Source organism: Zootoca vivipara, chromosome 6 (genome assembly GCF_963506605.1).
Source record: "Zootoca vivipara chromosome 6, rZooViv1.1, whole genome shotgun sequence".
In the NCBI taxonomy this organism is placed as follows: domain Eukaryota; kingdom Metazoa; phylum Chordata; class Lepidosauria; order Squamata; family Lacertidae; genus Zootoca; species Zootoca vivipara.
The window spans coordinates 92,272,168-92,294,708 of NC_083281.1; the positions used below are offsets into that span (position 1 = coordinate 92,272,168).

The 22,541-nt window shown below is 46.8% G+C and overlaps 1 protein-coding gene across 13 annotated transcripts in view; it reads right to left on the reverse strand.

Annotated features, from left to right (window-relative positions):
• Nucleotides 1-22,541, reverse strand: part of AAK1 (AP2 associated kinase 1) — a 101,792-nt gene that overhangs the window by 56,567 nt on the left and 22,684 nt on the right. For all 13 annotated transcript variants that reach the window (XM_035118200.2, XM_060276389.1, XM_035118201.2 and 10 more), the window contains exons 3-6: nt 4,652-4,770; nt 4,080-4,188; nt 2,207-2,349; nt 600-721 (exon numbers count right to left, since the gene is read on the reverse strand). In XM_035118200.2, coding sequence (XP_034974091.1) covers nt 600-721; nt 2,207-2,349; nt 4,080-4,188; nt 4,652-4,770 — 493 coding nt within the window. The remainder of the gene's footprint in view (nt 1-599; nt 722-2,206; nt 2,350-4,079; nt 4,189-4,651; nt 4,771-22,541) is intronic.

Below are 22,541 nucleotides of genomic sequence, written 5' to 3' on the forward strand. Positions count from 1 at the left end.
AAAAGAGGCTGCTGTTGAAAGCCAATATACAGTGGTACCTCTACTTACGAATAACTCTACTTACGAATGTTTCTACTCACGAATGGAGCTCCGTCCGCCATCTTGGATGCGGTTAAGATAGGATTTTTTCTACTTACGAATTTTTAGATAGGGTTGCTTCGACTTACGAATTTTTTCTCCCAATGCATTCCTATGGGATTCGACTTACAAATGTGTGTTTGGAACGCATTAAATTCGTAAGTAGAGGTACCACTGTATTTATTATTTGTTTGTTTGTTTTCTGCCCTTTACCCTAAGGTCCTAGGGTGGGTTATAGCATTAAAAACGATAGTTAAAATAATTGAAAACAACTTACAATCATAAAAATAAGGTGGGTCCTAAAAACATACCACCTCAAGTGTCAGGGTAAAGGTTAGAAGCAGCCCAGCTAATTAACAACCCTCTTCTAGTTTTGAAACCACAACAATTAAGATTTAAACAAATGTTCTAAAAGCCCAGAAACAGGCTGCTCTTTTTCCTCTCTGCTATGATGCTTTTCATGCAGAAGCAGCCCCAAGCCAGACACAGGAGAGGCCCACTAAACCATCCCTCACACTCACTTCTTGATTTCTTCCTCCACTGCATTCACTCCTTCGAGCTGAGGGTTCTGGAATTTGTTGGTGGCACTTCCAAAGTCACACAGCACATAATGGCCACGATCGTGCAGGAGGATATTTTCCACCTGGAAAGAAAAGGTGTACATATCCAGGATAAAGGAGAAACATAATTCCTTTGCATAAGCATTTCTCTTCCCACCAGCAGGAACAGGAAACGTGAACTTGGGAACAGTGGCGGCAGTTGTGGAAAGTGCCCCTGGCTTCTGAAAGCCACAATCCCCTAGCCACCAAGTCCTACTTGGTTTTCCTCCCGGAAGACTTTTCATGTGGTGACTGAGATATCACCCATGGAGAAGGTCAGCTGATACTTCATGGACCAGCCTTCCCCAACCTGGGGCCCTTCAAAGGTTTTGAAATACAGCTTCCATCAGCCCTCTCCCCCATGCTTCCATCATACAGTGCTGCTGGCTGGGTCTGGTGGGAGCGGTAATCCAAAACATCTGGATGGCCCCAGGTTGGGAAAGACTGCTGTGGACTATTTAGGAATTTTACAGTGGGTGTAAGATTCTGGCAGAGCATTGCAACTGTCACCCCCTACATATCCCACTGCACACAAAGGATTACCACTGTAATGTTCTACAGATGTTTCAGCATTTACTTTTATGTTCTCACAAAGATACAAATCCCCTCTTCCTAAAAACAATGAATGGCACTGATGCCAAGGCACACAACAGCAACTATTCAACACATTCATAGTAATAAATGATTGTGTCTACATTCATCTTGGGTACTCCTCATTTGCTTGGAGGGAATTTTGAGAAATTCTTTTTCTGATTTTGAGAAATTCTGCGAGAAATCATTTCCCCAGAGCAAAGGCAGGAAACATGTGTCCTTCCATATGTTTTGGATTAACAATCACATCAGACCCAGCCAACAAGGTGAATGATCAGGATGATGGGAATTATAGTCCAGCAACATCTGGAATAGCACCAGATCCCCTGGCCTTGCCTAAAGAAGAACAAATATATTTCACTGAGAAACTCAGATAAGCAGAACCTTTGGCATCACTTAAATGCCCTGAGATTATGATCTCCTGATTTGGGAGGCTGGGGACACAGGGTCAGCCCCCACTATAAAGATTTCTAAGGGCACAAATCCATGCACACCACTTTTCTGTAATCGTAGTGTTGATTACATTACTTTGAGTGCTCACACAACTTGGAAGAGAGCCTCAAACACTGTCTAATAAATGTGATAAAGTCAAACACCCGCCCCCAAAACATCTGGAGGGCACCAGGTTGGGGAAGGCTGCTATAAGCAGTCAGGAAGAGGCAAGACAATACCTACCAAGTGGGGTTCCACCAACTGCCCACTGACGACAGTTCAAGGTTAGTCAGAAACTGGTGGCGCAAAAAACCCAACAGCCCAAATGTGAGTGATGCATGTGCACAAGACTGCTGTTTGTCAATACCAGCCAAGGTAGTAAAAAAGAAATGCCTGTAACACACCCAGTCATGAGGACCTATCACTGCTTTAATATCGAGGAGAGTCTCTGGGCACCAGAATACTATCCACATGGCAAGCATCTCTACAAGGACACCGTAAGTTACCTTCAAATCCCTGTGGATGATGGGCGATTTGCACTGGTGCAGCCTGGCCACGGCTTCGCAGGTGTCACAGAAGATCTGCAGAACTTCGCTTTCCGTGAAGCCTGTCTGCAAGCGCTGATTCATGAGGTTCACCACCTGGCCTCCTGGAAAGAGGAAAGGCAGAGTAAGAGAGAGGGAGAGCCAAGACCAGTGGTGAGACACTGAGCTTTCTAAGAGGCTTTACTAACCACAAGGCACTCAAGGAAACATGGCAGCATGTTGGCACAGGGTATCAGAAGGTGCTCTGTGCCAGTCGTTCCCAAACTGGGTGGTACCACCCCCTTGAGGAGCAGTGGGACTACTGGGGGGTGGCCTAAGAAGCAAGGGGCACTGGAGATGAGCTCCTCCAAACATGTTGCTCACTTATGTACAACTGACAATGCCGGAGCCTAGAGCAAAACACATTCATTTCGTATTTAAAGTTATACTACTCTTCTATTTTTCAAAGCTATTTCCTTTGGTCACGCTTGCTTGTATTTACAATTGTGAGTTGTCACAATATACCAGGCATCCCCAAACTGCGGCCCTCCAGATGTTTTGGCCTACAACTCTCATGATCCCTAGCTAACAGGACCAGTGGTCAGGGATGATGGGAATTGTAGTCCAAAAATCTGGAGGGCCGAAGTCTGGGGATGCCTACAATATACCAATACCTGGCTAAAAAAAGGTAAAGGACCCCTGACAGTTAAGTCCAGTCGCAAACAACTCTGGGGTTGCGAGGCTCATCTCGCTTTACTGGCCGAGGGAGCCGGCGTTTGTCTGCAGACAGTTTTTCCGGGTCATGTGGCCAGCATGACTAAGCCACTTTTGGTGAACCAGAGCAGCGCACAGAAACGCCGTTTACCTTCCCGCCAGAGCGGTACCTATTTATCTACTTGCACTTTGACGTGCTTTTGAACTGCCAGGTTGGCAGGAGCTGGGACCGAACAACGGGAGTTCACCCCGTTGCAGGGATTCGAACCGCCAACCTTCTGATCGGCAAGCCCAAGGCTCAGTAGTTTACACCAGAGCGCCACCCACATCCCTAACAACTAGCTAGCAGCTATCAATTGCCTTATAAATTAGTTGCCACACATCTGTGGTAGGTGAAGGTTTGTGCATGCTTGGTAAGTAGTTATATATAAATGTTTTATGCATAAAAATATTTTTCAGGCAATACCCAGTATCACCGGATCAGATTCATCTACTTTGAATTAACTAAATGAAATGGTTTCAACTGGATTTTGAATAAATGTGCTGTTTTGAATTTCCCTACCCATTGTCTCTGGAGGGAGGAAGAGCGTGCATAGGGTGGATGGGTGGAAGGGGAGGATTGCCCAGAGTTGTTGAGCTTTCTGGGGGGAGGATTTGCACAGAATTGTCCAGCTTTTTGCTCACTTCATTTAATCCTGTGATCAATAAGGATCCCATGATAGACAACAATCGCCCAGGGAGCGAGCGATGTGTTGGACATGGCTGCTCTAACACATAGGGAAAGGCTAAAAATTATTTTCCAAATCCCTATTTCAATCTGGGCTGGAAAAAAATCCAGTGACTTTACAGAGCTTGCTTATTCCTTTGAGGTGAGTTGTGATGAGCCTTCAAAGTTCTCTTCTAAACATGGCTTGGTAATGACTGCTTGCCTAGTTGCCAGAGGTGGGGTAAATCTTGTGGACTAGTATTGTTTATGAACTTATTTTTAAGGCCTGGATCTTTTTCCATTGTACCTTCTTGCATTTGAACAGCACTCCAACTTAGACAAACCTTTGAATATCTGGACATCGTGTAGGCCTTCTGAGAACAGGAGTCATACCATACAGGTTTGTAAACATGGCTCCATTGAACTAGTACACACCTCGGCAAAAATCCATGAGGATCAAGACTTCCCAGACATCCCCACTGCTCACAGAGTTTATACTGGAGTCAATAAATCCAACAATGTTCTTGTGTCCCACAAGGTCCCTCTGGAAAAAGTAAAAGAAGAGGTACTGTTCACTGGAAGTCACAACCAGAAAAATCTACATCTAAGTAAACAAACTTCAAAACAGAATTAAGCTACCTGCACATATTATGCCAGTGACATCATTCTCTTCCTTTTACTTTGCTTCTCCTCATTCTCTGAGTATCCAATAACTTTTCAAATTCAAATTCACTTCTGCTACATGATTTTTGGTTGTTCTGTATTTCTAGAATATCCTGGCCCAGCTCTGACACCTGAACTTCCCACCATCACTCAAGTTATTCAGTTTAAAGAAGCAGTTATGTTTTTAAAACAACAGCTGGCTTTGTAGCAGTGCTAACAGGAGTGGTTTTCTTTCCCTCCTAGATCTGTCAAACAGGAAGGCCCAACTTTCCAATCCATGCAATAGTATCTATCCAAAACATTCTGCAAGAACTTCCAGAGTTTTGAGTCCTGCATTGGCTTACCATGATCTGAATTTCCCGTTTGCAGACTTGTAGGTCGTGTTCATTGTTGACATACATTCGTTTCAGGGCGCATTTCATCCCATTGCTGGTTCTCACCAGAAAAACAATAGCAAACCCACCTGCGGACAGAAGATGTGCAAAAGTTCAGCTAGCAATTTTAGAAGATTGTCTGAAATTTGAGGCAAGCAATTTTGCTGTTGAAACTAAGCAGGCCTGACCTTGGAGAGCCATGCAGAAAATCAATCCAAGCTCTCTGGAAGGAGATATGGCTAACTAGGCACCCAAGGTACTTTCACATCCTTGAATTAAAACTGGAGGAACTCTCACGCTGGAAAGGAATTGTTTTTAGAGCATGTGAGCAAAAGAATCACCTCTGCTCAGTGTAGTTTTCCCTATATTGTTTCTGCATGAGTCACTGTTCTGGGTGTGCCTCCTGGAAGTCCCAGCAATCTAAAACAATGACTCATGCAGTGATCCAATGGGTAGCATCCTCTGAAGGTGGGCAATTCTGCTGAGCCCTTGCAATTGAACCACAAGCCCAATACAAAGCCATGCCAGGAAAGAGGGAGGGAGGGAGGGAGGGAGGGAGGGAGGGAGGGAGGGAGGGAGAGAGAGAGGAAGGAAGGAAGGAAGGAAGGAAGGAAGGAAGGAAGGAAGGAAGGAAGGAAGGAAGGAAGGAAGGAAGGAAGGAAGGAAGGATCTGAAGGGCAAAGTTTTTAATCAAAACATCTGGAGGGCGACGATTTGAACTTTAGAAAAAAGACGGCAGTGGACGGTTGCGAGGAATCCCCAATTTCTTGAAGCATGGGAACCCAAAAAATTTTTTTAGATGATTTGGCATAATATTCGGTTTGATTGATATATATGTGTATAATTTGAATGTGATATAATTGGGTTTAATTGGAAAATTAATAAAGATATATTAAAAAAAACAAAACATCTGGAGGGCACCAGGTTAGGGGAGGCTGGCGTATGGTAAAGGACAGATGGACAGGACCTCAGGCATCATGGACTTGGAAGGTTCTGCCAGGGACTCACTGGGTGGTCTTGAACAAGCATCCCTCCTTTCTCAGCTTCATTGCTGATAATCTATGAAAGGAGCAGACAGCAACTGATTTCTACACATAGAGGAGAAGCTTGGTCTTCCACAGCAGAATAACCTCTAGCACTTCTCTGGTTGATATTACCTCGGAACAAAACTCAGACAACAACACAGTGAAAGGACGCTGATTAATTTCACTCCACAAGCCACAACTTTTACAGCCAAACCACAATCAATCAACATTCCTACAGTGCACCATGTTTATAACAATCTGCTGCACAAAAAGAGGTGTGATGGAAGCATCATCTCTCAGCAAGAACCAGGAATGCAGTACAGTGGTCTTGTTTATACCAGCCTTCCCCAACCTGGTGCCCTCCAAATGTTTGAATTGCACCTCCCATCAGCCCCAGGAAAGGGGAGACCAATGGTGAGAGGTGGTGGGACTATATCTGAAGGGCACCAAATGAGGTCCATATGCCGTTAAGTTGGTAACTCGCAACCTCTGCCAGGGTTCTCTTTCCCCCTGATGAGCCACCCGGGAGATTTTATTGAGTATCTTCCCATTGCTTTTTCCATTGCTTTGACCAGCAATAATGAAAACCAAAACTGGACACCCTCAATTCTGCCAACACCAGCCTTTTATCCAGGTTAGCAGATGACTCAATCCATGGTGCTCCAGATTATAGGTCTGAACCAATGGATTCAAATTACAAGAAAGAAGATTTCAACAAAACATTAGGAAGAAATTTCTGGTGTTAAGAGCTGCTTGACAATGAAATTGGCTCCCTTGGAAGGTGGTGGACTCTCCTTCCTTGGAGGTTTATAAACACTGGTTGGGTGGTCGTCTGCTAGGGATTCTTTAGCTGTAATTCCTGCATTGCAGGTGGTTGGGCTAGATGTTTTATTGTAATTCTGTTGGTGTCAGCCGCCCTGAGCCCGGTTTTTGACTGGGGAGGGCGGGGTATAAATAAAATTTATTATGTTGTTGTTGTTGTTGTTGTTGTTGTTGTTGTTGTTGTTGTTGTTGTTGTTGTTGTTTGAGGCCCCTTCCAACTCTACAGTTTTCCAAATCTATGGAGAATTTCCATGTGTATCAACCTCCCAAGGGCAACACAATGGTACCACTTCCACTGTCATCTATAGCTCACAACATGGAGGTTCTACAGCTAAGGGAAGGACCATAGTTCAGTGGCAGAGCATCTACCTTGCACACAGAAAATCCCAGGTTCAATCCCTGATATCTCCAGGTAGCGCTAAAACCTGGCGGAGGGGCTGCTAGATATTATTGAGCTAGACAGATAAATGGTTAGGCTCTGTAAGGAGGTTGCTTCCTATGTACGGTACTCTTAAGGGACCTACAGCCTATCCTGGATGGAAGCTAACTTCTCAAAGCGCCAACAGGCAGGAACGCCCACACTTGCCTTACAGCACCCCCTACACATCTCCTCTAACTGAAATAAAAACTACTTACTGAAAAGCTGTTGTCATGTGTAGACTAATAGAAACCAAATCACCACAGCCAGCCACAGACTCACCACAAGAGATGCACCATTGCACCGCAGCTGTTTCAGAGGTGGCTGTACCAGAGGTGAACACAACACTTCAGAAGAGGGCCCCAGCAGCCTACATAATCTCACTGCTCATAATCCTTGCCCACTCTCAATCCTGCCAAGTAAGCAGCAGGGCTTACTACACTCAACTACAAAGAAAAAACACCCAGATGCTAATGTCATCTACATTCAGTGTCAAGGCCACCTCGGAGCGTTAGTTAGACATTATTCAGATCAAACGCAGAAACTGAGTGGTCAAGACATACATATTTTGAGGGGAAAGAGGCACGATACGCTAACGAAATCTAGCTCACGGCATAACCCCAGCCTACATTTCAATTAAGATTTTTTGGCATCAAGCACAACCTCCCAGGAACCATTGGAAAGCTGAAAGGAGGAAGGGGACAGGCATTTGGGAAACCTGCAACAATTCATGAGAAAGGAGGACCCCCCAAACTCTGCTAAGAACTGCAACGCCTCTCTGACGTCAGCCACCATTACCCCAATCCCCAACTTCAGGTCAGGCCTATCTACAGGCTCAACAATATACACAGTTCAGGGAAGGAGGGAGCAACTGCCGTAGCATGGAGGAAAGGAAGGCAGATTTGGCAAAAGTTGCCAGGAAGGGATGTGGCAACCTGTACAAATATACAATGAGGCGGAGCCTTAAGAAACAACAACAAGGTTTATTACAATCAAGTGGTATATACATCTTGATAAACAAATTAAAACAAGAAATAATCTCTCTTCCCCCAACCCCTGTCTCAGGCAGCTCCTGCCCCACTGGCATAAAGCAGGGAGCAGCGCTCCATATGATGCGTTGCAGCCCCCAATTGTTGCCTTTGTCATCATTACTCATCACTTTATTTTTGTATGCTGCCTTTCCGCACACAGAAAAGCACCTGCGCTCTAAGCTGCTTACGACAAGGAGAATAGCACTGCATCACAAAATCAGCAACTGCAAGAACCATTTCTTAATACCGTGGCAGGGGAAGGGTTGTTTGTTACTATGTCGTGCATTTTTGTGTTTTTATATTGTAAACTGCCCTGTGATCCTCAGATGAAGGGCGGTATAGAAATTAAATAAATAAAAATAATGGCAACAACAAAACAAGCGACTTAATAGCAAAGGTAACAGCACACAAAAGAACAGCATTTCAGTAGAATCAAGCGTAGCAACACGTCAGCTCCTGGCAGTAGCAAAAAGCACAAGGAGGTTTGAAGAGTTTAATCCTTGTCCCAGATGCTCCAGATTCAGGTGAAATATATAAAAAAAATAGACCAATAGCACCTTAAGAGACCAACTAAGTTTGTTTCGTGGGCTTGCACACTTCTTCAGATGCTGCTCCAGCTGCTCCAGCTACTGATATCAAATCCATGACAAATTAGCCAAGGATCAAGTTAGTCTGAATAAATTTCTAGTGTTCACCATCCCCAAAGATCACTGCCTCCTTTGGCATTGCCAGGAAGGCTTCCAGAGGTAGTAGGTGGGGTAGCTGTAACTGCCCCCCCCCATGATGCTATAGGGCTTAGTGGTGTCCAAACTTTTTTCAAAGAGGGCAAGATTTGATGAAGTGAAGGGCTGTGAGGGCCAACCAAAGGGCCAACCAAGGTTGTTGAGCTTTTTTCATTATTTTACCCCAAAGTTGTTGAGATTTATTTTAGGATTGAAGTTGTTGATGAGGGGTTTTTAGGGTTTTACCCCAGGAAATAAACTGCCACAGGGGCCGGATTAAACCAACTGGCGGGCCCCCGATACGGACTTTGGACATGCCTGGCTTAGAGCCAGGATACATGCAGGCCCACCATCTCCTCCTTGAGTCAGCTCATCCTTCGAGATCAGCCAGGGAGGCTCTCCCGCATGTTTCAACAATGCCAGAGACACCTTTGGTGAGAACATAGAAGAGCACCTTCACTGTGGCCATGCCTCCAGCTGCGTGATCAATTTGGTGCTCTCTTAGTGGCAGTGAGGATTTTTGAGGTTGCCACGGTTTAAGAATGCATCTATTTTTGGGAGGTGTATTTGGATCTTTATGCCCGAAGGTTGGTTGGACAGGGGGATCTGCCCCTCTGTCTGCTGCCAAATGTTGCAATGTGGTGGGTTTAACTGTAATTTTATTGGCTCATATGCTTAAGAATTTGTTATGATTCATACAGTCACCTTCTTTGGGGGCACCTTCAGAATACATCAGTTTAAATCAGGGCGGGGTGGGGGGGACTTTTTGGGCCAGAGGGCCACATTTCCTGGTGGGCAACATTCTGGGAGCCACATGTAAGAGGCAAGTCGGTTCCTCAGCCCTGTCAGCCTGGCTACAAAGAGAATGCACTCACCCATTTTCATGGGGCTCCAGATAAACACTGTGTGGGAAGCCAATTAAACTTTCTTCCATTCCAAGTCTATCTTTATGCCTCTCCCAAAACTGGTGTTTCTGCAGCTGGAAAATGACTCCACAAATCTATTGTCAACATGTTCATTTTATTTTATTAATACTTCATTTTATTATTACATTTTCCAGAAGCAGAAAAAGCCCATACAAAACATCGCTTTCTAAAATATACATCAGTTGTCAGCACTTCAAAACATGACACCCAGCTTCCATTTTCCTCTGGGTCGATTTTAAAGACACCCACACAATAACAGTCCTTCCTTGGCTGGATGTATGCTGAACAGACAGTTTTTTCCACATGAAAATAACAGCTTACAAGCATAAACTGTTCAGAGGCATCCAGGCAGCCAAACAAGTCAACCGAAAGGAGGAAATAAATAGCACCTCCAAATTAATCTTCCTTAGCAGACGAAACGATGACTACTTCTTAGGTACCAAGGCAAGAGACTTAAACTACAGTAGATCAGTCTTCCCCTGGAAATTTTGAACTACTCTCTCATTCAGACATACTGTCATGGTCTAATGGGAGTTGTAGCCCAAAACATTGGCGGAGGAAGAACTCTAAGAAGGCTCAGCTGTCGTCATGGGAGAGAAAAGCTCCTCCCTTTTATTGTTTCTCTATGCATTGCCCCTGCCTCATCAATACTTCACAGCCAACACAATGTGGCACTTGTGCCCTCCCCACTAGGGTCAACTGATCTGGCATGGAAAATTCTATTGCACCATCCCAGCATACGTTTCTAAACCATAAAGATTCACACAAGTCTTCCTGTATATCACCTGAAAATAGAACTAGGCAACCAAGGTAGAGTGAGAAGCAGGCACTAGGCATTGCAGACTCCAAGTGGCATTTACTCCAAGCCACTTGCCATTTGTCCTTCCGTGCCCAGCCTTTAAGCAAACCCAGACAACAACCATCAGTTCTTGTGACACATCTGACCACAATAATAGAATCATAGAACTGTAGCATTGGGACCCTGAGGCTTATCTAGTTCAACCTTCCCACAATGCAGAAATCTCAACTAGATCATAAGTAACGGATGACCACCCAACCTCTGCCTTTAAAACTCCAAAGAAGTTCACCCCCTCTTGTGGGAATCTTTTCCACTGTTGAACAGCTCTAACTTTCAGAAAGTTCTTCCTGATGTTTAGTCAGAATCTCCTTTCCTGTAACTTGAAGCCATTGATTCAAGTCCTAGCCGCTGGAGCAGGAGAGAAAACAAGTCTGTTCCATCTTCCATGTGACAGTCCTTTATGAAGGCTAAACAAACCCAGTTCCCTCAACTGTAGCTCATGAGGCTTACTTTCCAGACCCTTGATCACCTTGGTTGCCCTCCTCTGCACACAATGCAGCTTGTCAAAATCCTTCTTAAATTGTAGCACCCAGAACTGGACACAGTACTGCAGTACCAAGGCAGAATACAACATCCCCTCAATTCCTTTGTCCAATTAGTCTATAAGATGTTGAACAACAACAGGCCCCTGTGGCACCCCACTTGTCACTTTTTCCCAGGATAACAAGCACTCTTTGGGTTCTGTCAGTCAACCACCTACAAATTCACCTAACAGATACCTCATCCAGTCCACATTTTACCAGCTTCTCTGCAAGAATATCATGGGGGACTTTGTTGAAGGTAACTCCACCTTCCCAGCTCCAACTTGGAGCAGAAGCTTTCTCCCCTTCACACTCAGCAGGAGTAGGGAAGGGTCACCATGATGACTGTGGCAAGCAGCTCGGGGGGGGGGGGGGACAGGCAGACCACTTCAAAACCAATTACAGAGAATCCATCCTTGTGTTAGAGAGACGTAATGTCCCTTCAGGTACAAGGAGTTCAGAATGACATCCCGTCTTCTCACTCCAGTACCAAGATCACAACATCACATACCCAGAGTGCTTTAACACATACTAACTGTTTCAAGAGACAGCAGCTGCTAAAAAACTCACTTTGGTTTTATTATCAGGAGGTAAAATAGCTTGTGATATTGTGGAGAGCACTGGTTTTGGAGACTTGGAGGTGTTGTGTTTTGTTTTTAAGTACGTAGTCATACAGACCTATAACCTGTATTTGATTCACCAATAAATTTGTAGGATAAAGCTTTAAGAAGAAATAAATCTTTGGGTGACAACAGAAGACAGAATAATTTAAGAGAGTCAAAATGGTGCAGTTCTAAGTACTAGGGCTGGGAGATCAGGGTTCAAATCCCCACTTATGTCATGAAGCTCACTGAGTGACCTTGAGCGAGTCACTTACTCTCAGCCCAACCTATATCACAGGATTGTTGTGGGGATAAAATGGGAAGAGAACCGTGTATGCTACCTTGAGCTCCTTAGAGGAAAAGTAGGATAATTAACACCACCACTAGAAACATCATGTATAAAGTTAACACATTTCTGGAGAATTAGAAGTCAGGGCCAAACTACAGTGATGTTTAATGCAACTACATGTTAGATGCAAAGTTCCATTTAACCCCGCCCCCTCTGTGTGTGTGTTTACTATTGTGTAATATTAATATTAATATTGTGTAATCTTCATAGGGACGCGGGTGGCGCTGTGGTCTAAACCACTGAGCCTAGGACTTGCCGATTGAAAGGTCGGCAGTTCAAATCCCCGCGACGGGGTGAGCTCCTGTTGCTTGGTCCCAGCTCCTGCCAACCTAGCAATTCGAAAGCACGTCAAAGTGCAAGTAGATAAATAGGTACTGCTCCGGCGGAAAGGTAAACGGTGTTTCTGTGCTCTGCTCTGGTTTCGCCAGAAGCGGCTTAGTCATGCTGGCCACATGACCCAGAAAAAACCGTCTGCAGACAAATGCCGGCTCCCTCGGCTAGTCAAGTGAGATGAGCGCCGCAACCACAGAGTCGTTTGCGACTGGACTTAACTGTCAGGGGTCCTTTATCTTTTAAAATGTTAATAAAAACCAGTGGGAATGTGTGGAGAAGGAATTTAAATATTTCTACCTCTGATGGGGTCCTGTGAAAAATCTGTCTGAAGCTGGCAGTCGTTTTGGGAAGAAATCCAAGCAGTATAAGGGGATGGCCCCACCACTGCTTATACCAGAGAGGAGGGTGTATTTAAATGCATATAGGTCGGCAAGCAGAGTCAGTGGTTGTCCTTGTTGAAAACATGACCCCTGGGGTCATGCTAACTGGGGTCTCTGAAAAGCAGAAGTTCTTCAGAAACCCCCCGCCCCGCCCCTGTATTGCTGCATAGCAAGATCACAGCAGAAATCAGATACAGTACACCAACATGGGCCCCTATCTTACAGTTTTGAGCAAGAGGCATCTGAACCGCCCCTTGTTTCAGAAGGTTACACAACTAGAGAATGTCACAGAACCATTTTTACTGCTCTCTATGCTGCCTCCTCAATTACTTCAGGGTGAAAAAGGCAATTCCAAACATTGTCCACCCTACGACAACTTCAGCTCTTTAAGTCTCAGTGTGAGAAGAAGAAAATTCTAATGCGTAGTAAATAAAACTCCCTACGACCCAAACACACAGCCAGCTTGTTAGAAGCCCTTTTCAGCTGCTGCCGTTCTTAATGGCAGCTTAACAGCATCAGAAGCCCATAGGAGGAGAAGCGAGGCAATTGCATAAGCACCAGAGACCACAGGGCTGCAGAGTGGTCCTGAGCATGGATGTCAAGCCAGCAAGAAACAGCAGAGGCCAATGTAAGGAAGGCAACCTTTGCTACAAGGCAAAGCAGAGAAGATGGAAATCTCAGAAAGGAATTGCATCATCAGAATGAGAAAACTGCATTCCACATGCTCACTGTTGTCAGGGAGGCGGTAACTAAACAGTAGTAATTTGGTCTCATTCACACATCACAGTAAGCCATGGTCTGAAATAAACTATGGCTTACATGGAACAGGCAGCATGCAGTCACACCCTCTTTGCTTCTCCCAAGTCCCAAGCTCAGAAATAAACCAAAGAGCAGCTGGCTTTCCATTATGTGAAATTCTCCCAAACAAACCATATGCAAAGAACAAACCCTGGTGACCACAAGCAGAGGCGTAGCAAGCCCAGGTGGTACCAGGTGCAGAATTTTTTTCACACAACCCCCCCCCCCCCACATCAACAGCTCGGGTCAGGTTTGGGAGTCGGGAGAAGGGGGGAGATATGCCGCTATGCCGTGGCACTGGCAAAGCTGCGTCCTCTTGGGAGCCACAGCTCCCCTCCCTCCCTCCCCTCCCTCCCCGGCTCACTGTAAAGCGGCAAAGCGGGAGCCCAGCGAGCCAGGGTGGGAGGGAGGCTGGGAGGGGGGCAGCTTGCCATAAGCGGCTCCTGCTTTGCCGCTTTACAGAAAACCGGGGAGGGAGGGAGGGGGAGCCATGGCTTCCGTCCACCCCTCCCTGGCTCGCTGTAAAGCGGCAAAGCAGGTGCCACTTATGGCGAGTTGGGGAGGGAGGGAGGCTGGGAGGGGTGGGATCCTCTGCTCACAGCTGCAGCCGTGAACGGAGGATCCTCTACATGCGGCTGCAGCGGCTGCTCGCACTGCCATGGTGGGGTGCCACCTTGTCACCCCCGGAGACGTGGCACTGGGAGCACACCGCCTCCACTACCCCCCCCGTTGCGACGCCACTGACCACAAGTACTGATTTACATGCAACTCTAAGCTACTCAGGTTGGAAAAGGGCATAACTGAGCAGCATGCACCATCATGATGTTCCTTCACAGTAAACTGTAGCTTATCAAAGACCACGGTTTACTGTGACGTGTGAACTGAGCAAAAATGTAGTTCTTCCTTCCTTCCTTTTCTTTTCTTTTTTAGTGTTTCAAGCATTTTACATACATTTCCTCAGTGATCTTTACTATCAGCTCATCTACACACCACCAGAAAGGAAAACCAATCTAGTAGAGAGAGCACCTTCATCCACCTGGTAAATTCTTATCAGAGGAGATATTTGAACTACTCAGTTCTCTTTGATTGGGGTGAGTGGCAGGTAAACAAGCACTACAACAATGCCTGCATCTGCCATGGCCACGATGAAAAGGCAGAACTGAATGAAGGCACAAAACTCCAAGGCCTGTATTAAAATGCTAGCGTAGATCTATGTAAATACCCCCTTAAGCCAGCAATAACCTTTTCAGCTTTCAAAATCCAGTGCAACACAGAGAGAGGCCTCTGCTGTCACAATAGTTTGGAAGCAGCAAATATAAAGCCCATGAATAAGCCCCAATCCGTTCAGACTGCTACTCAAGCAGAATGCAGAGGGCTTGTTTACATGCTCAGCAATGCCGAGATGACAATTCCTTCAGGCTCATTCGTTTCGAGAAAGAGTCAAAGATAAAAAATAAACGCTGGCACAACGTAAGAATCAAGGAAATATGGGCCTTGACCCACATTGCCACTTCTTTTGGAGAAAACAAGTCACCTCACCCAGGGAACACTGAAAGCAGTTTGCCATTCTCAGCAATCACATGATTCTCCAGACTCTCTCTCTCACATCCAGCAAAGCACCTGAGGAAGAATTCACAGGCGATCCTGGAATTACCTACACCAACAACAAATTTAACTGAATAAGCCAAAGCTGACCACCACGATTTCGAGTGCAGCTGGAAGCCACTCATTTCTGTTGGCTGTCCGACGAGGCCAAGTTAGTGCCGGAGGCAAGGCAGGCCTACAGAATGGGAAGGGGTCCTAGTTGGGTCCCCTGCATGCACATACACCTGACATGCAAGGGACCCAATATGAATCGGTAGTGCCATCAGTTAAAACAGTCTCCAGTAGCAAAACTTGGAAGATTCTACCCTTGAGGTCTGAGTGAGGGAAGCTTTTTCAAACTAAGAGCTGCATAAGGAACAGAATGCGGCAGCTAGACTGGTGACTGGGAGCGGCCGCCGAGACCACATAACACCGGTCTTGAAAGACCTTCATTGGCTCCCAGTACATTTCCGAGCACAATTCAAAGTGTTGGTGCTGACCTTTAAAGCCCTAAACGGCTTTGGTCCAGTATACTTGAAGGAGCGTCTCCACCCCATCATTCTGCCCGGACACTGAGGTCCAGCACCGAGGGCCTTCTGGTGGTTCCCTCGCTGCAAGAAGCCAAGTTACAGGGAACCAGGCAGAGGGCCTTCTCGGTAGTGGCACCTGCCCTGTAGAACGCCCTCCCACCAGATGTCAAAGAGAACAACTACCAGACTTTTCGAAGACATCTGAAGGCAGCCCTGTTTAGGGGAGCTTTTAATGTTTGACAGACTACTGTATTTTAATATTTTGTTGGAAGCTGCCCAGAGTGGCTGGGGAAACCCAGCCAGATAGGTGGGGTATAAATAATATATTATTATTATTATTATTATTATTATTATTATTATTGCAGAAGAAAAGTGAGCAATGCAATGGATGATGTGACTACTGTATAGGTTACTCCAGCCATGCAAGAGTCATATGCTAGTGTGTTTACATAAACACACCAAGACAAGCAAGAAGCTTTTTATCACAGTTCAAAGGCATTCCAAGCACAGCAAAGGATGCAGTCCTGGGTCAGTGAGGGGTGTGGCTTGGGGAGAGCCCCCCATGGAGGGCCAGTTGGTAAAGCCTGGAGGGCCATAATCAACCCCCAAGCCAGAGGTGCCTTATGCAATCAAAGGACATCCCTCAGCAGTCTGCAACACTGAATTAATAGGGCCACTTATCACTGGGATTGTTGACTACCGCATAGGAAGACACAAAAATTCAGCCCCAACTAGTCTTCAGAACAGAGAGGCCTTTGCCAGCTGCCTGAGAGGTCTGAAGTAGAGTCTTGAATCATGAATAGATTTTATCTCTGCATGCTCAAAGAGCAGCTCTCAAAGCTGGCCTGAAGCAAAATAAAAAAATTCCTTCAGTAGCACCTTAAAGACCAACTAAGTTTATATTTTGGTATGAGCTTTCGTGTGCATGCACACTTCTTCAGATACACTAGAAACAGAAGTGTCAGACCCTATATATATACAGAGGGTGGTGGGGGTGGGTGGGAATGGGAGATGGGCTGATGGGAGTGGTCAGTTTGTACCTGTGCCAGTTTCTTCGTGAGGTTGATGGACTTCCATTTCATGCGGCTCAATGTGGTGCCTTCCATAGTTCTAGTTACAGGTAGGTAGCCGTGTTGGTCTGAGTCGAAGCAAAATAAAATAAAAACTGACCACTCCCATCAGCCCATCTCCCATTCCCACCCACCCCCACCACCCTCTGTATATATATAGGGTCTGACACTTCTGTTTCTAGTGTATCTGAAGAAGTGTGCATGCACACGAAAGCTCATACCAAAATATAAACTTAGTTGGTCTTTAAGGTGCTACTGAAGGAATTTTTTTATTTTGCTTCGACTCAGACCAACACGGCTACCTACCTGTAACCAAAGCTGGCCTGTTCCGCTCAAGTGAAAACTAAGTGCTAAATCAGAGCCTGGCTAAGGGGAGGGGCCGCTTCCAGTCTACCACCACTTTTGCACCACACCTGAAAACCTGCTGGGTGCAGCATTAGACCATTGCGCAACCAGCTTCAATTAGAAGTGTAGTTTTGATTATCTCCATAATATCAATTAGTGCAGCACACTCTTTGCTTTCTTAAATGTTTTTCCACCAATATCTTTCCTCGAGCATACATCTCAAGTTCTGTAAATTGTGAACCTAGCAAAGACATGAATCTATAATAATATTCTACTTATTTTCATATTATTTATTACAGTTTATCCCACCTTTCCAAAGGTACATGTTCTCCTGTTTTACTGTCACAAGTCACAACCACCCTACAGAGGCAGGCTGGGCTGAGAGAGTGACTGGCACCCTCAGGGGATGAGAAGGGATTTGAACCCACATCTCCCCAGTTCTAGAGACTAGCCCAATACTCTAATCCAGCCTTTGTTAATCTGCTGTCCTCCAGAAAGTCATGCTGGCTAGGACAGATGGGAGATGTAATCCTAAAGATTTGGAGGGCACCCATTTGGGGAAAGCTGCCTCTTTAAGAACATATGCTGGGGCTTCCTGTTGAGCGAGTACTTGGCCATGAGGACTGTCATTTAATGATTTGTTCTCAATTTGTTAATCGCCTTCTACACAAGCATCCCAAGCCTATTGTGCTATGCATTTTTCATGTGAACACTTGATCTATTGGAAAGATGCTCGACCCTTGTTTTAGACCAGGGGTCTCCAAACTAAGGCCCGGGGGCCGGATACAGCCCAATAGCCTTTTCAATCCGGCCCGTGGATGGTCCGAGAATCAGCATGTTTTTACATGAGTAGAATGTGTCCTTTTATTTAAAATGCACCTCTGGGTTATTTGTGGGGCATAGGAATTCGTTCATATTTTTTTTCAAAATATAGTCCGGCCCCCCACAAGGTCTGAGGGACAGTGGACCGGCCCCCTGCTGAAAAGGTTTGCTGATCCCTGTTTTAGACAAATATATATATATATCATTGTTCATTACAACCAAAATGGTCAAAGGCCTCATAAGGCAACCCTGGTGCCCTAGCAGAAGCCAACACAAGAACTCCTGTGGCTGCAATGGGGCTTCCTGCCCTTGACACCATCCCAATCCACCTTGGATTGTTACAAGAGCTCCCAGAACAGGAGGAGAGATTCTTCTCTCTATGTTGTGACGTGGGGTTTGTGATTTCAGCTGTCTTGACAAAACATGCTGGAGACAGTTCTCTAGTAACAGCTCTTTATTAAAGTGAACAAGACTGAAGACTGAGGAGAGGAAAGCTACATTTATAGGGACAGGGGACTAGCTAGGAAGGGATACATTTTGGAGGGAACAATATCAAGCAATCACAGTGCTGCCTTTTGGAGGAAACCAATAAGACAGAGGATCCAAATACAGCAGCTTAAATGAACCAATAGTAGCTGTACCCTCTGGAACCAAAAGGCAGTTACTTTATCCTAATGCAAATACAGACAATAATAATACAGATATAAAATCCTTTGACTCAATACACAACACCCCTCCCCCCCTAGTGAGCACAGCAGACGTAATCCCTCAGGTACTGTGGGGTCCTACAACTTCTACCCGATCTCCTGACAACAGGTGTTGCAGGTTCTGGATTGGGTGTTACCTGTGGTGGAGGGGCTGCTATAGGGGTTTCATCAGGAACAGATGGAGTCCCAGACATCTCAGGGTCCCCGACCTGTACCTCGTCATCATGAGGACTAGCAGACCCTGGTTCATTTGCTGAAGCCCCTGGTGACTGCACCTCTGGGCCATCTTCACTCTGGTCTCGCAGCTGTGCGTCATTAGCCAGGGATGAATTATCTGACTCCTCCCTGCTGAGCGCCCGGCGCCTCAGCTGATCTATATGTCTCTTCCAAACTTGCCCATTTTCCAAGGTCACATAATAGGACACAGGTCCACTAGCCCGGGTGATCACACCGGCCACCCACCGCGGACCTCGTGAATAGTTCCTCACCCAGACCAGATCTTCAGGGGCGAGATACCTTGTTGTGTCAGTCTCAGTCTGGGGGGTTGCTCTTGAATTACGGTTTGGCATTTTATCTGGGTGGACATAATCCAGCACCGTTACCAGTCTTCTACCTAAGAGCAGCTCGGCTGGCGACTTGCCCGTCGCAGTACACGGCGTCGCATGCTGCAAAAATAACATTCGCGCAATGCGAGCCGACCAGTTACCCTCCATTAAGCGCGCAATGGATTCTTTGGCTGTTCTTACCATGCGCTCAGCCTGCCCATTGGAGGATGGGTGAAAGGGCGCGGATGTGACCCCTCTTATAAAGTTATCAGCCAAGAATGCCCTGAATTCTTGGGATACAAAAGCTGCCCCATTATCTGATACAATGGTCTCAGGTAACCCGTGGGTAGCAAACAGCTGCCTCAACACCTTGATTACGGCAGCTGATGCCATGCTAGGGACCATCGCCACTTCTAACCATTTGGAATATGCATCAACGATAACCAAAAAGACCTTCCCTTGGAATGGCCCAGCAAAATCTATGTGCAGCCGGCTCCAGGGAGTCCTGGACTGCTCCCACCAGTGGACTGGTGCTCTGGCCACTTCTGGCCGCACCTCTTGGCATGCCTTGCATGTTCGTACCCATTGTTCTATGTTCTGGTCCATTCCAGGCCACCACACATAACATCGGGCTAGCGACTTCATCCTGACCATTCCCGGGTGTCCCATGTGAAGCGTCTCAAGAACCCTGTTTCTCAGTGGTGCTGGGATGATCACCCTATCTCCCCATAGGAGACAACCCTTATGCATGGACAATTCGTGCTGCCTTGTCGCATAAGGCCTGAATTTTTCTTCATGCGGACCACCTGGCCACCCCCTCCCCACCCAAGTGAGCACACGGGAGAGAACAGCATCTTTCCTAGTTTTCTCAGCTATATCCGTAGCTGTTACAGGAGCCCCCGGAAGTGTTTCTAGCATCATAATGTGCTCCGCCGGAGCAGGATCCTCATTGCTCCCGCCAGGAAGGGGCAATCGACTCAGCGCATCAGCATGGCACAACTGTTTCCCCGGCACATGGGTCAAGGTGTACTGGAACCCATTCAGGAATATTGACCAACGCAACATTCTGGGGGAGAGAATTTGTGGCGTTTGTTTGTTTGGGTTGAACAACCCTAACAGTGGTTTGTGGTCCGTTTCAATGGAGAAATGGCGACTGTACAAATAATCATAGAACCTTTTGATTCCGGACACAATAGCCAGTGCCTCTTTATCAATTTGAGCATAGTTGCGCTCTGTGGGCGACAACGTACGGGAATAGAAAGAGATGGGCTTTTCCGACCCATCCGGTTCCCTATGACTCAGCACAGCCCCCAGACCGTATTGAGAGGCATCACATGCCAGGACCAGCGGCTTTGACTCATCATAATGAGCAAGGACGCTCCTGCTACTCAGCATTCCTCGCAAGGAGTCAAAAGCCTTCTGCTGCTCCCGCCCCCATCGCCACACATTCTTTTTCTGCAATAGTCTATGTAATGGTTCAGCTACCGAAGCTTTCTGGGGTAAGAACGAATGATAAAAGTTAATAAGTCCCAGGAATGACTGCAACTCCGTCTTGTTCTGTGGTCGTGGTGCCTCGATGATGGCCTTAATCTTAGCATCTGTGGGGTGGATGCCTGATGCATCAATTTTAAACCCCAAGAAATCCACAGTTGGCACCCCAAAACTGCATTTTTCTTTTTTCAGTTGCAACCCCACCTCCTTGAACTTGAGCAACACTGCACGGACACGCGCAACCAGTTCCTGTGGGTCTTTTCCAGCAATCAAAACATCATCAAAAAATGGCAAGACCCCCGGCAGACCTCTTAACAGGCGTTCCATGAGCCCTTGAAAAATCCCTGGGGCCACACAAACTCCGAACTGTAATCTGTTAACTCTGAACGCCCCTTTATGTGTGACAATAGTCTGTGCTTCCGCTGATTGTGGGGTTACTGGCAGCTGTTGGTAAGCTTGTGCCAGGTCAATTTTGGCGAACACCTTGCCCCCAGCCAGTTTAGCCAACAGATGTGATACGACTGGAATGGGGTATGAGTTTCCCCTGAGTGCCTTATTGATAGTACATTTGTAATCTGCACATATCCTGACTTCCCCATTTGCTTTAAGGGGTGTGACGATTGGAGTCTCCCACTTAGCAGAGTCCACGGGTGAGAGAACTCCCTGCTTGACCAATTTATCCAGCTCTGCCTCGATCTTGGGTTGCAGTGCAAATGGCACTCGCCTTGGTTTGAGTCGGATTGGAGCCACCCCGGGGTCCAACTCGAAGTCAACTGGGGGCCCTTTATAACAACCCAGTTTTCCATTAAAGAGACCAGCAAATTCCTTGCATAATACCTCACTCATCTCAGGGCAGGTTTGGATTGAATTAAGCCCTGAGATACTCAGTCCCAGGGCAGGGAACCAGTCAGTGCCCAGGAGACTGGGGCGACTGCCCTTCGCAATCACCAGTTTGAGTACAGCCTGTTTGTCCCGGAACTGTACTCTCACGGCACACATTCCCATAACATGGATGCGGCCTGCTGAGTACGACTGCAAGGTTGCCGGAAAGGGCTCCAGAGGGGGCAACTTACCCCTGGGGAAGAATGTCTTCGCGGTCTGGTCCGACACGATGGTGAATGCGGATCCGGAGTCCACCTCCATGTCGCACTGCTGACCCTCAATCTTCACCTTGACGTGTGCCTTGCCTTGCGCTGGAAACTGCACGGCCCTCCCGTTGATCTCCGTTACGTAGTGGCAGTCCTTTAGAAAACGAGTTGCTGTGGGCGGTCTGCGATGCTCCAGTCTAGGTGCTCCTGTCGCTCCCGACGCCGCCGATCTACAGACCCTGGCGATGTGACCCGTCTTTCCGCACGTCCGGCAGATAGCATCCCTGAAATGACAACTCTTCCTTTCATGGTTTCCGCCACAACCTGGGCAACTGCCTCGGCGATCTCTGTGCACTGTGCAGGCCTGACGCACCGACTCGACCCCACGGACTGGGCTCTGGCTCGGAGTAGCCTCTAGCTCGTCCATGGCATGCGCAACTTCTATCTGTGGCTTAGTGGCCTTGCGACTGGCATCAAGCTCCTCTCTTTCATAATTCTCCGTGGCGGTGGCCTCTTTCAAGGCTGAAGCAAGGGTAACCTCTTCTTTAGCCACAATGCGTCTTCTGGCTTTCTTGCTGCTCAGACCACCAATAAACCGATCCAGGAGAGTCTCTTCCAGATTTTGGAAGCCGCAGTGCTGAGCGAGCTTCCGGAGTTCAGCCAGAAATGTGGATACAGACTCCCCAGCATGCTGCTGCCTCTTATGGAACTCCATCCGCCGGGCCATCTTGGTCTCAGTAGGCGCCAAGTGGCTTGTTAGGCAGGCAAGAATATCTTTGAGAGATGTCTCACTCAGCTTCGCTGGAGCAAGTAATGCCTTGGCCAGCTTGAAGGTCTCGGGCCCACAGTAGCTCAGGAATGTGGCCCTTCTTTTGCTGGCATCGGTGATCCC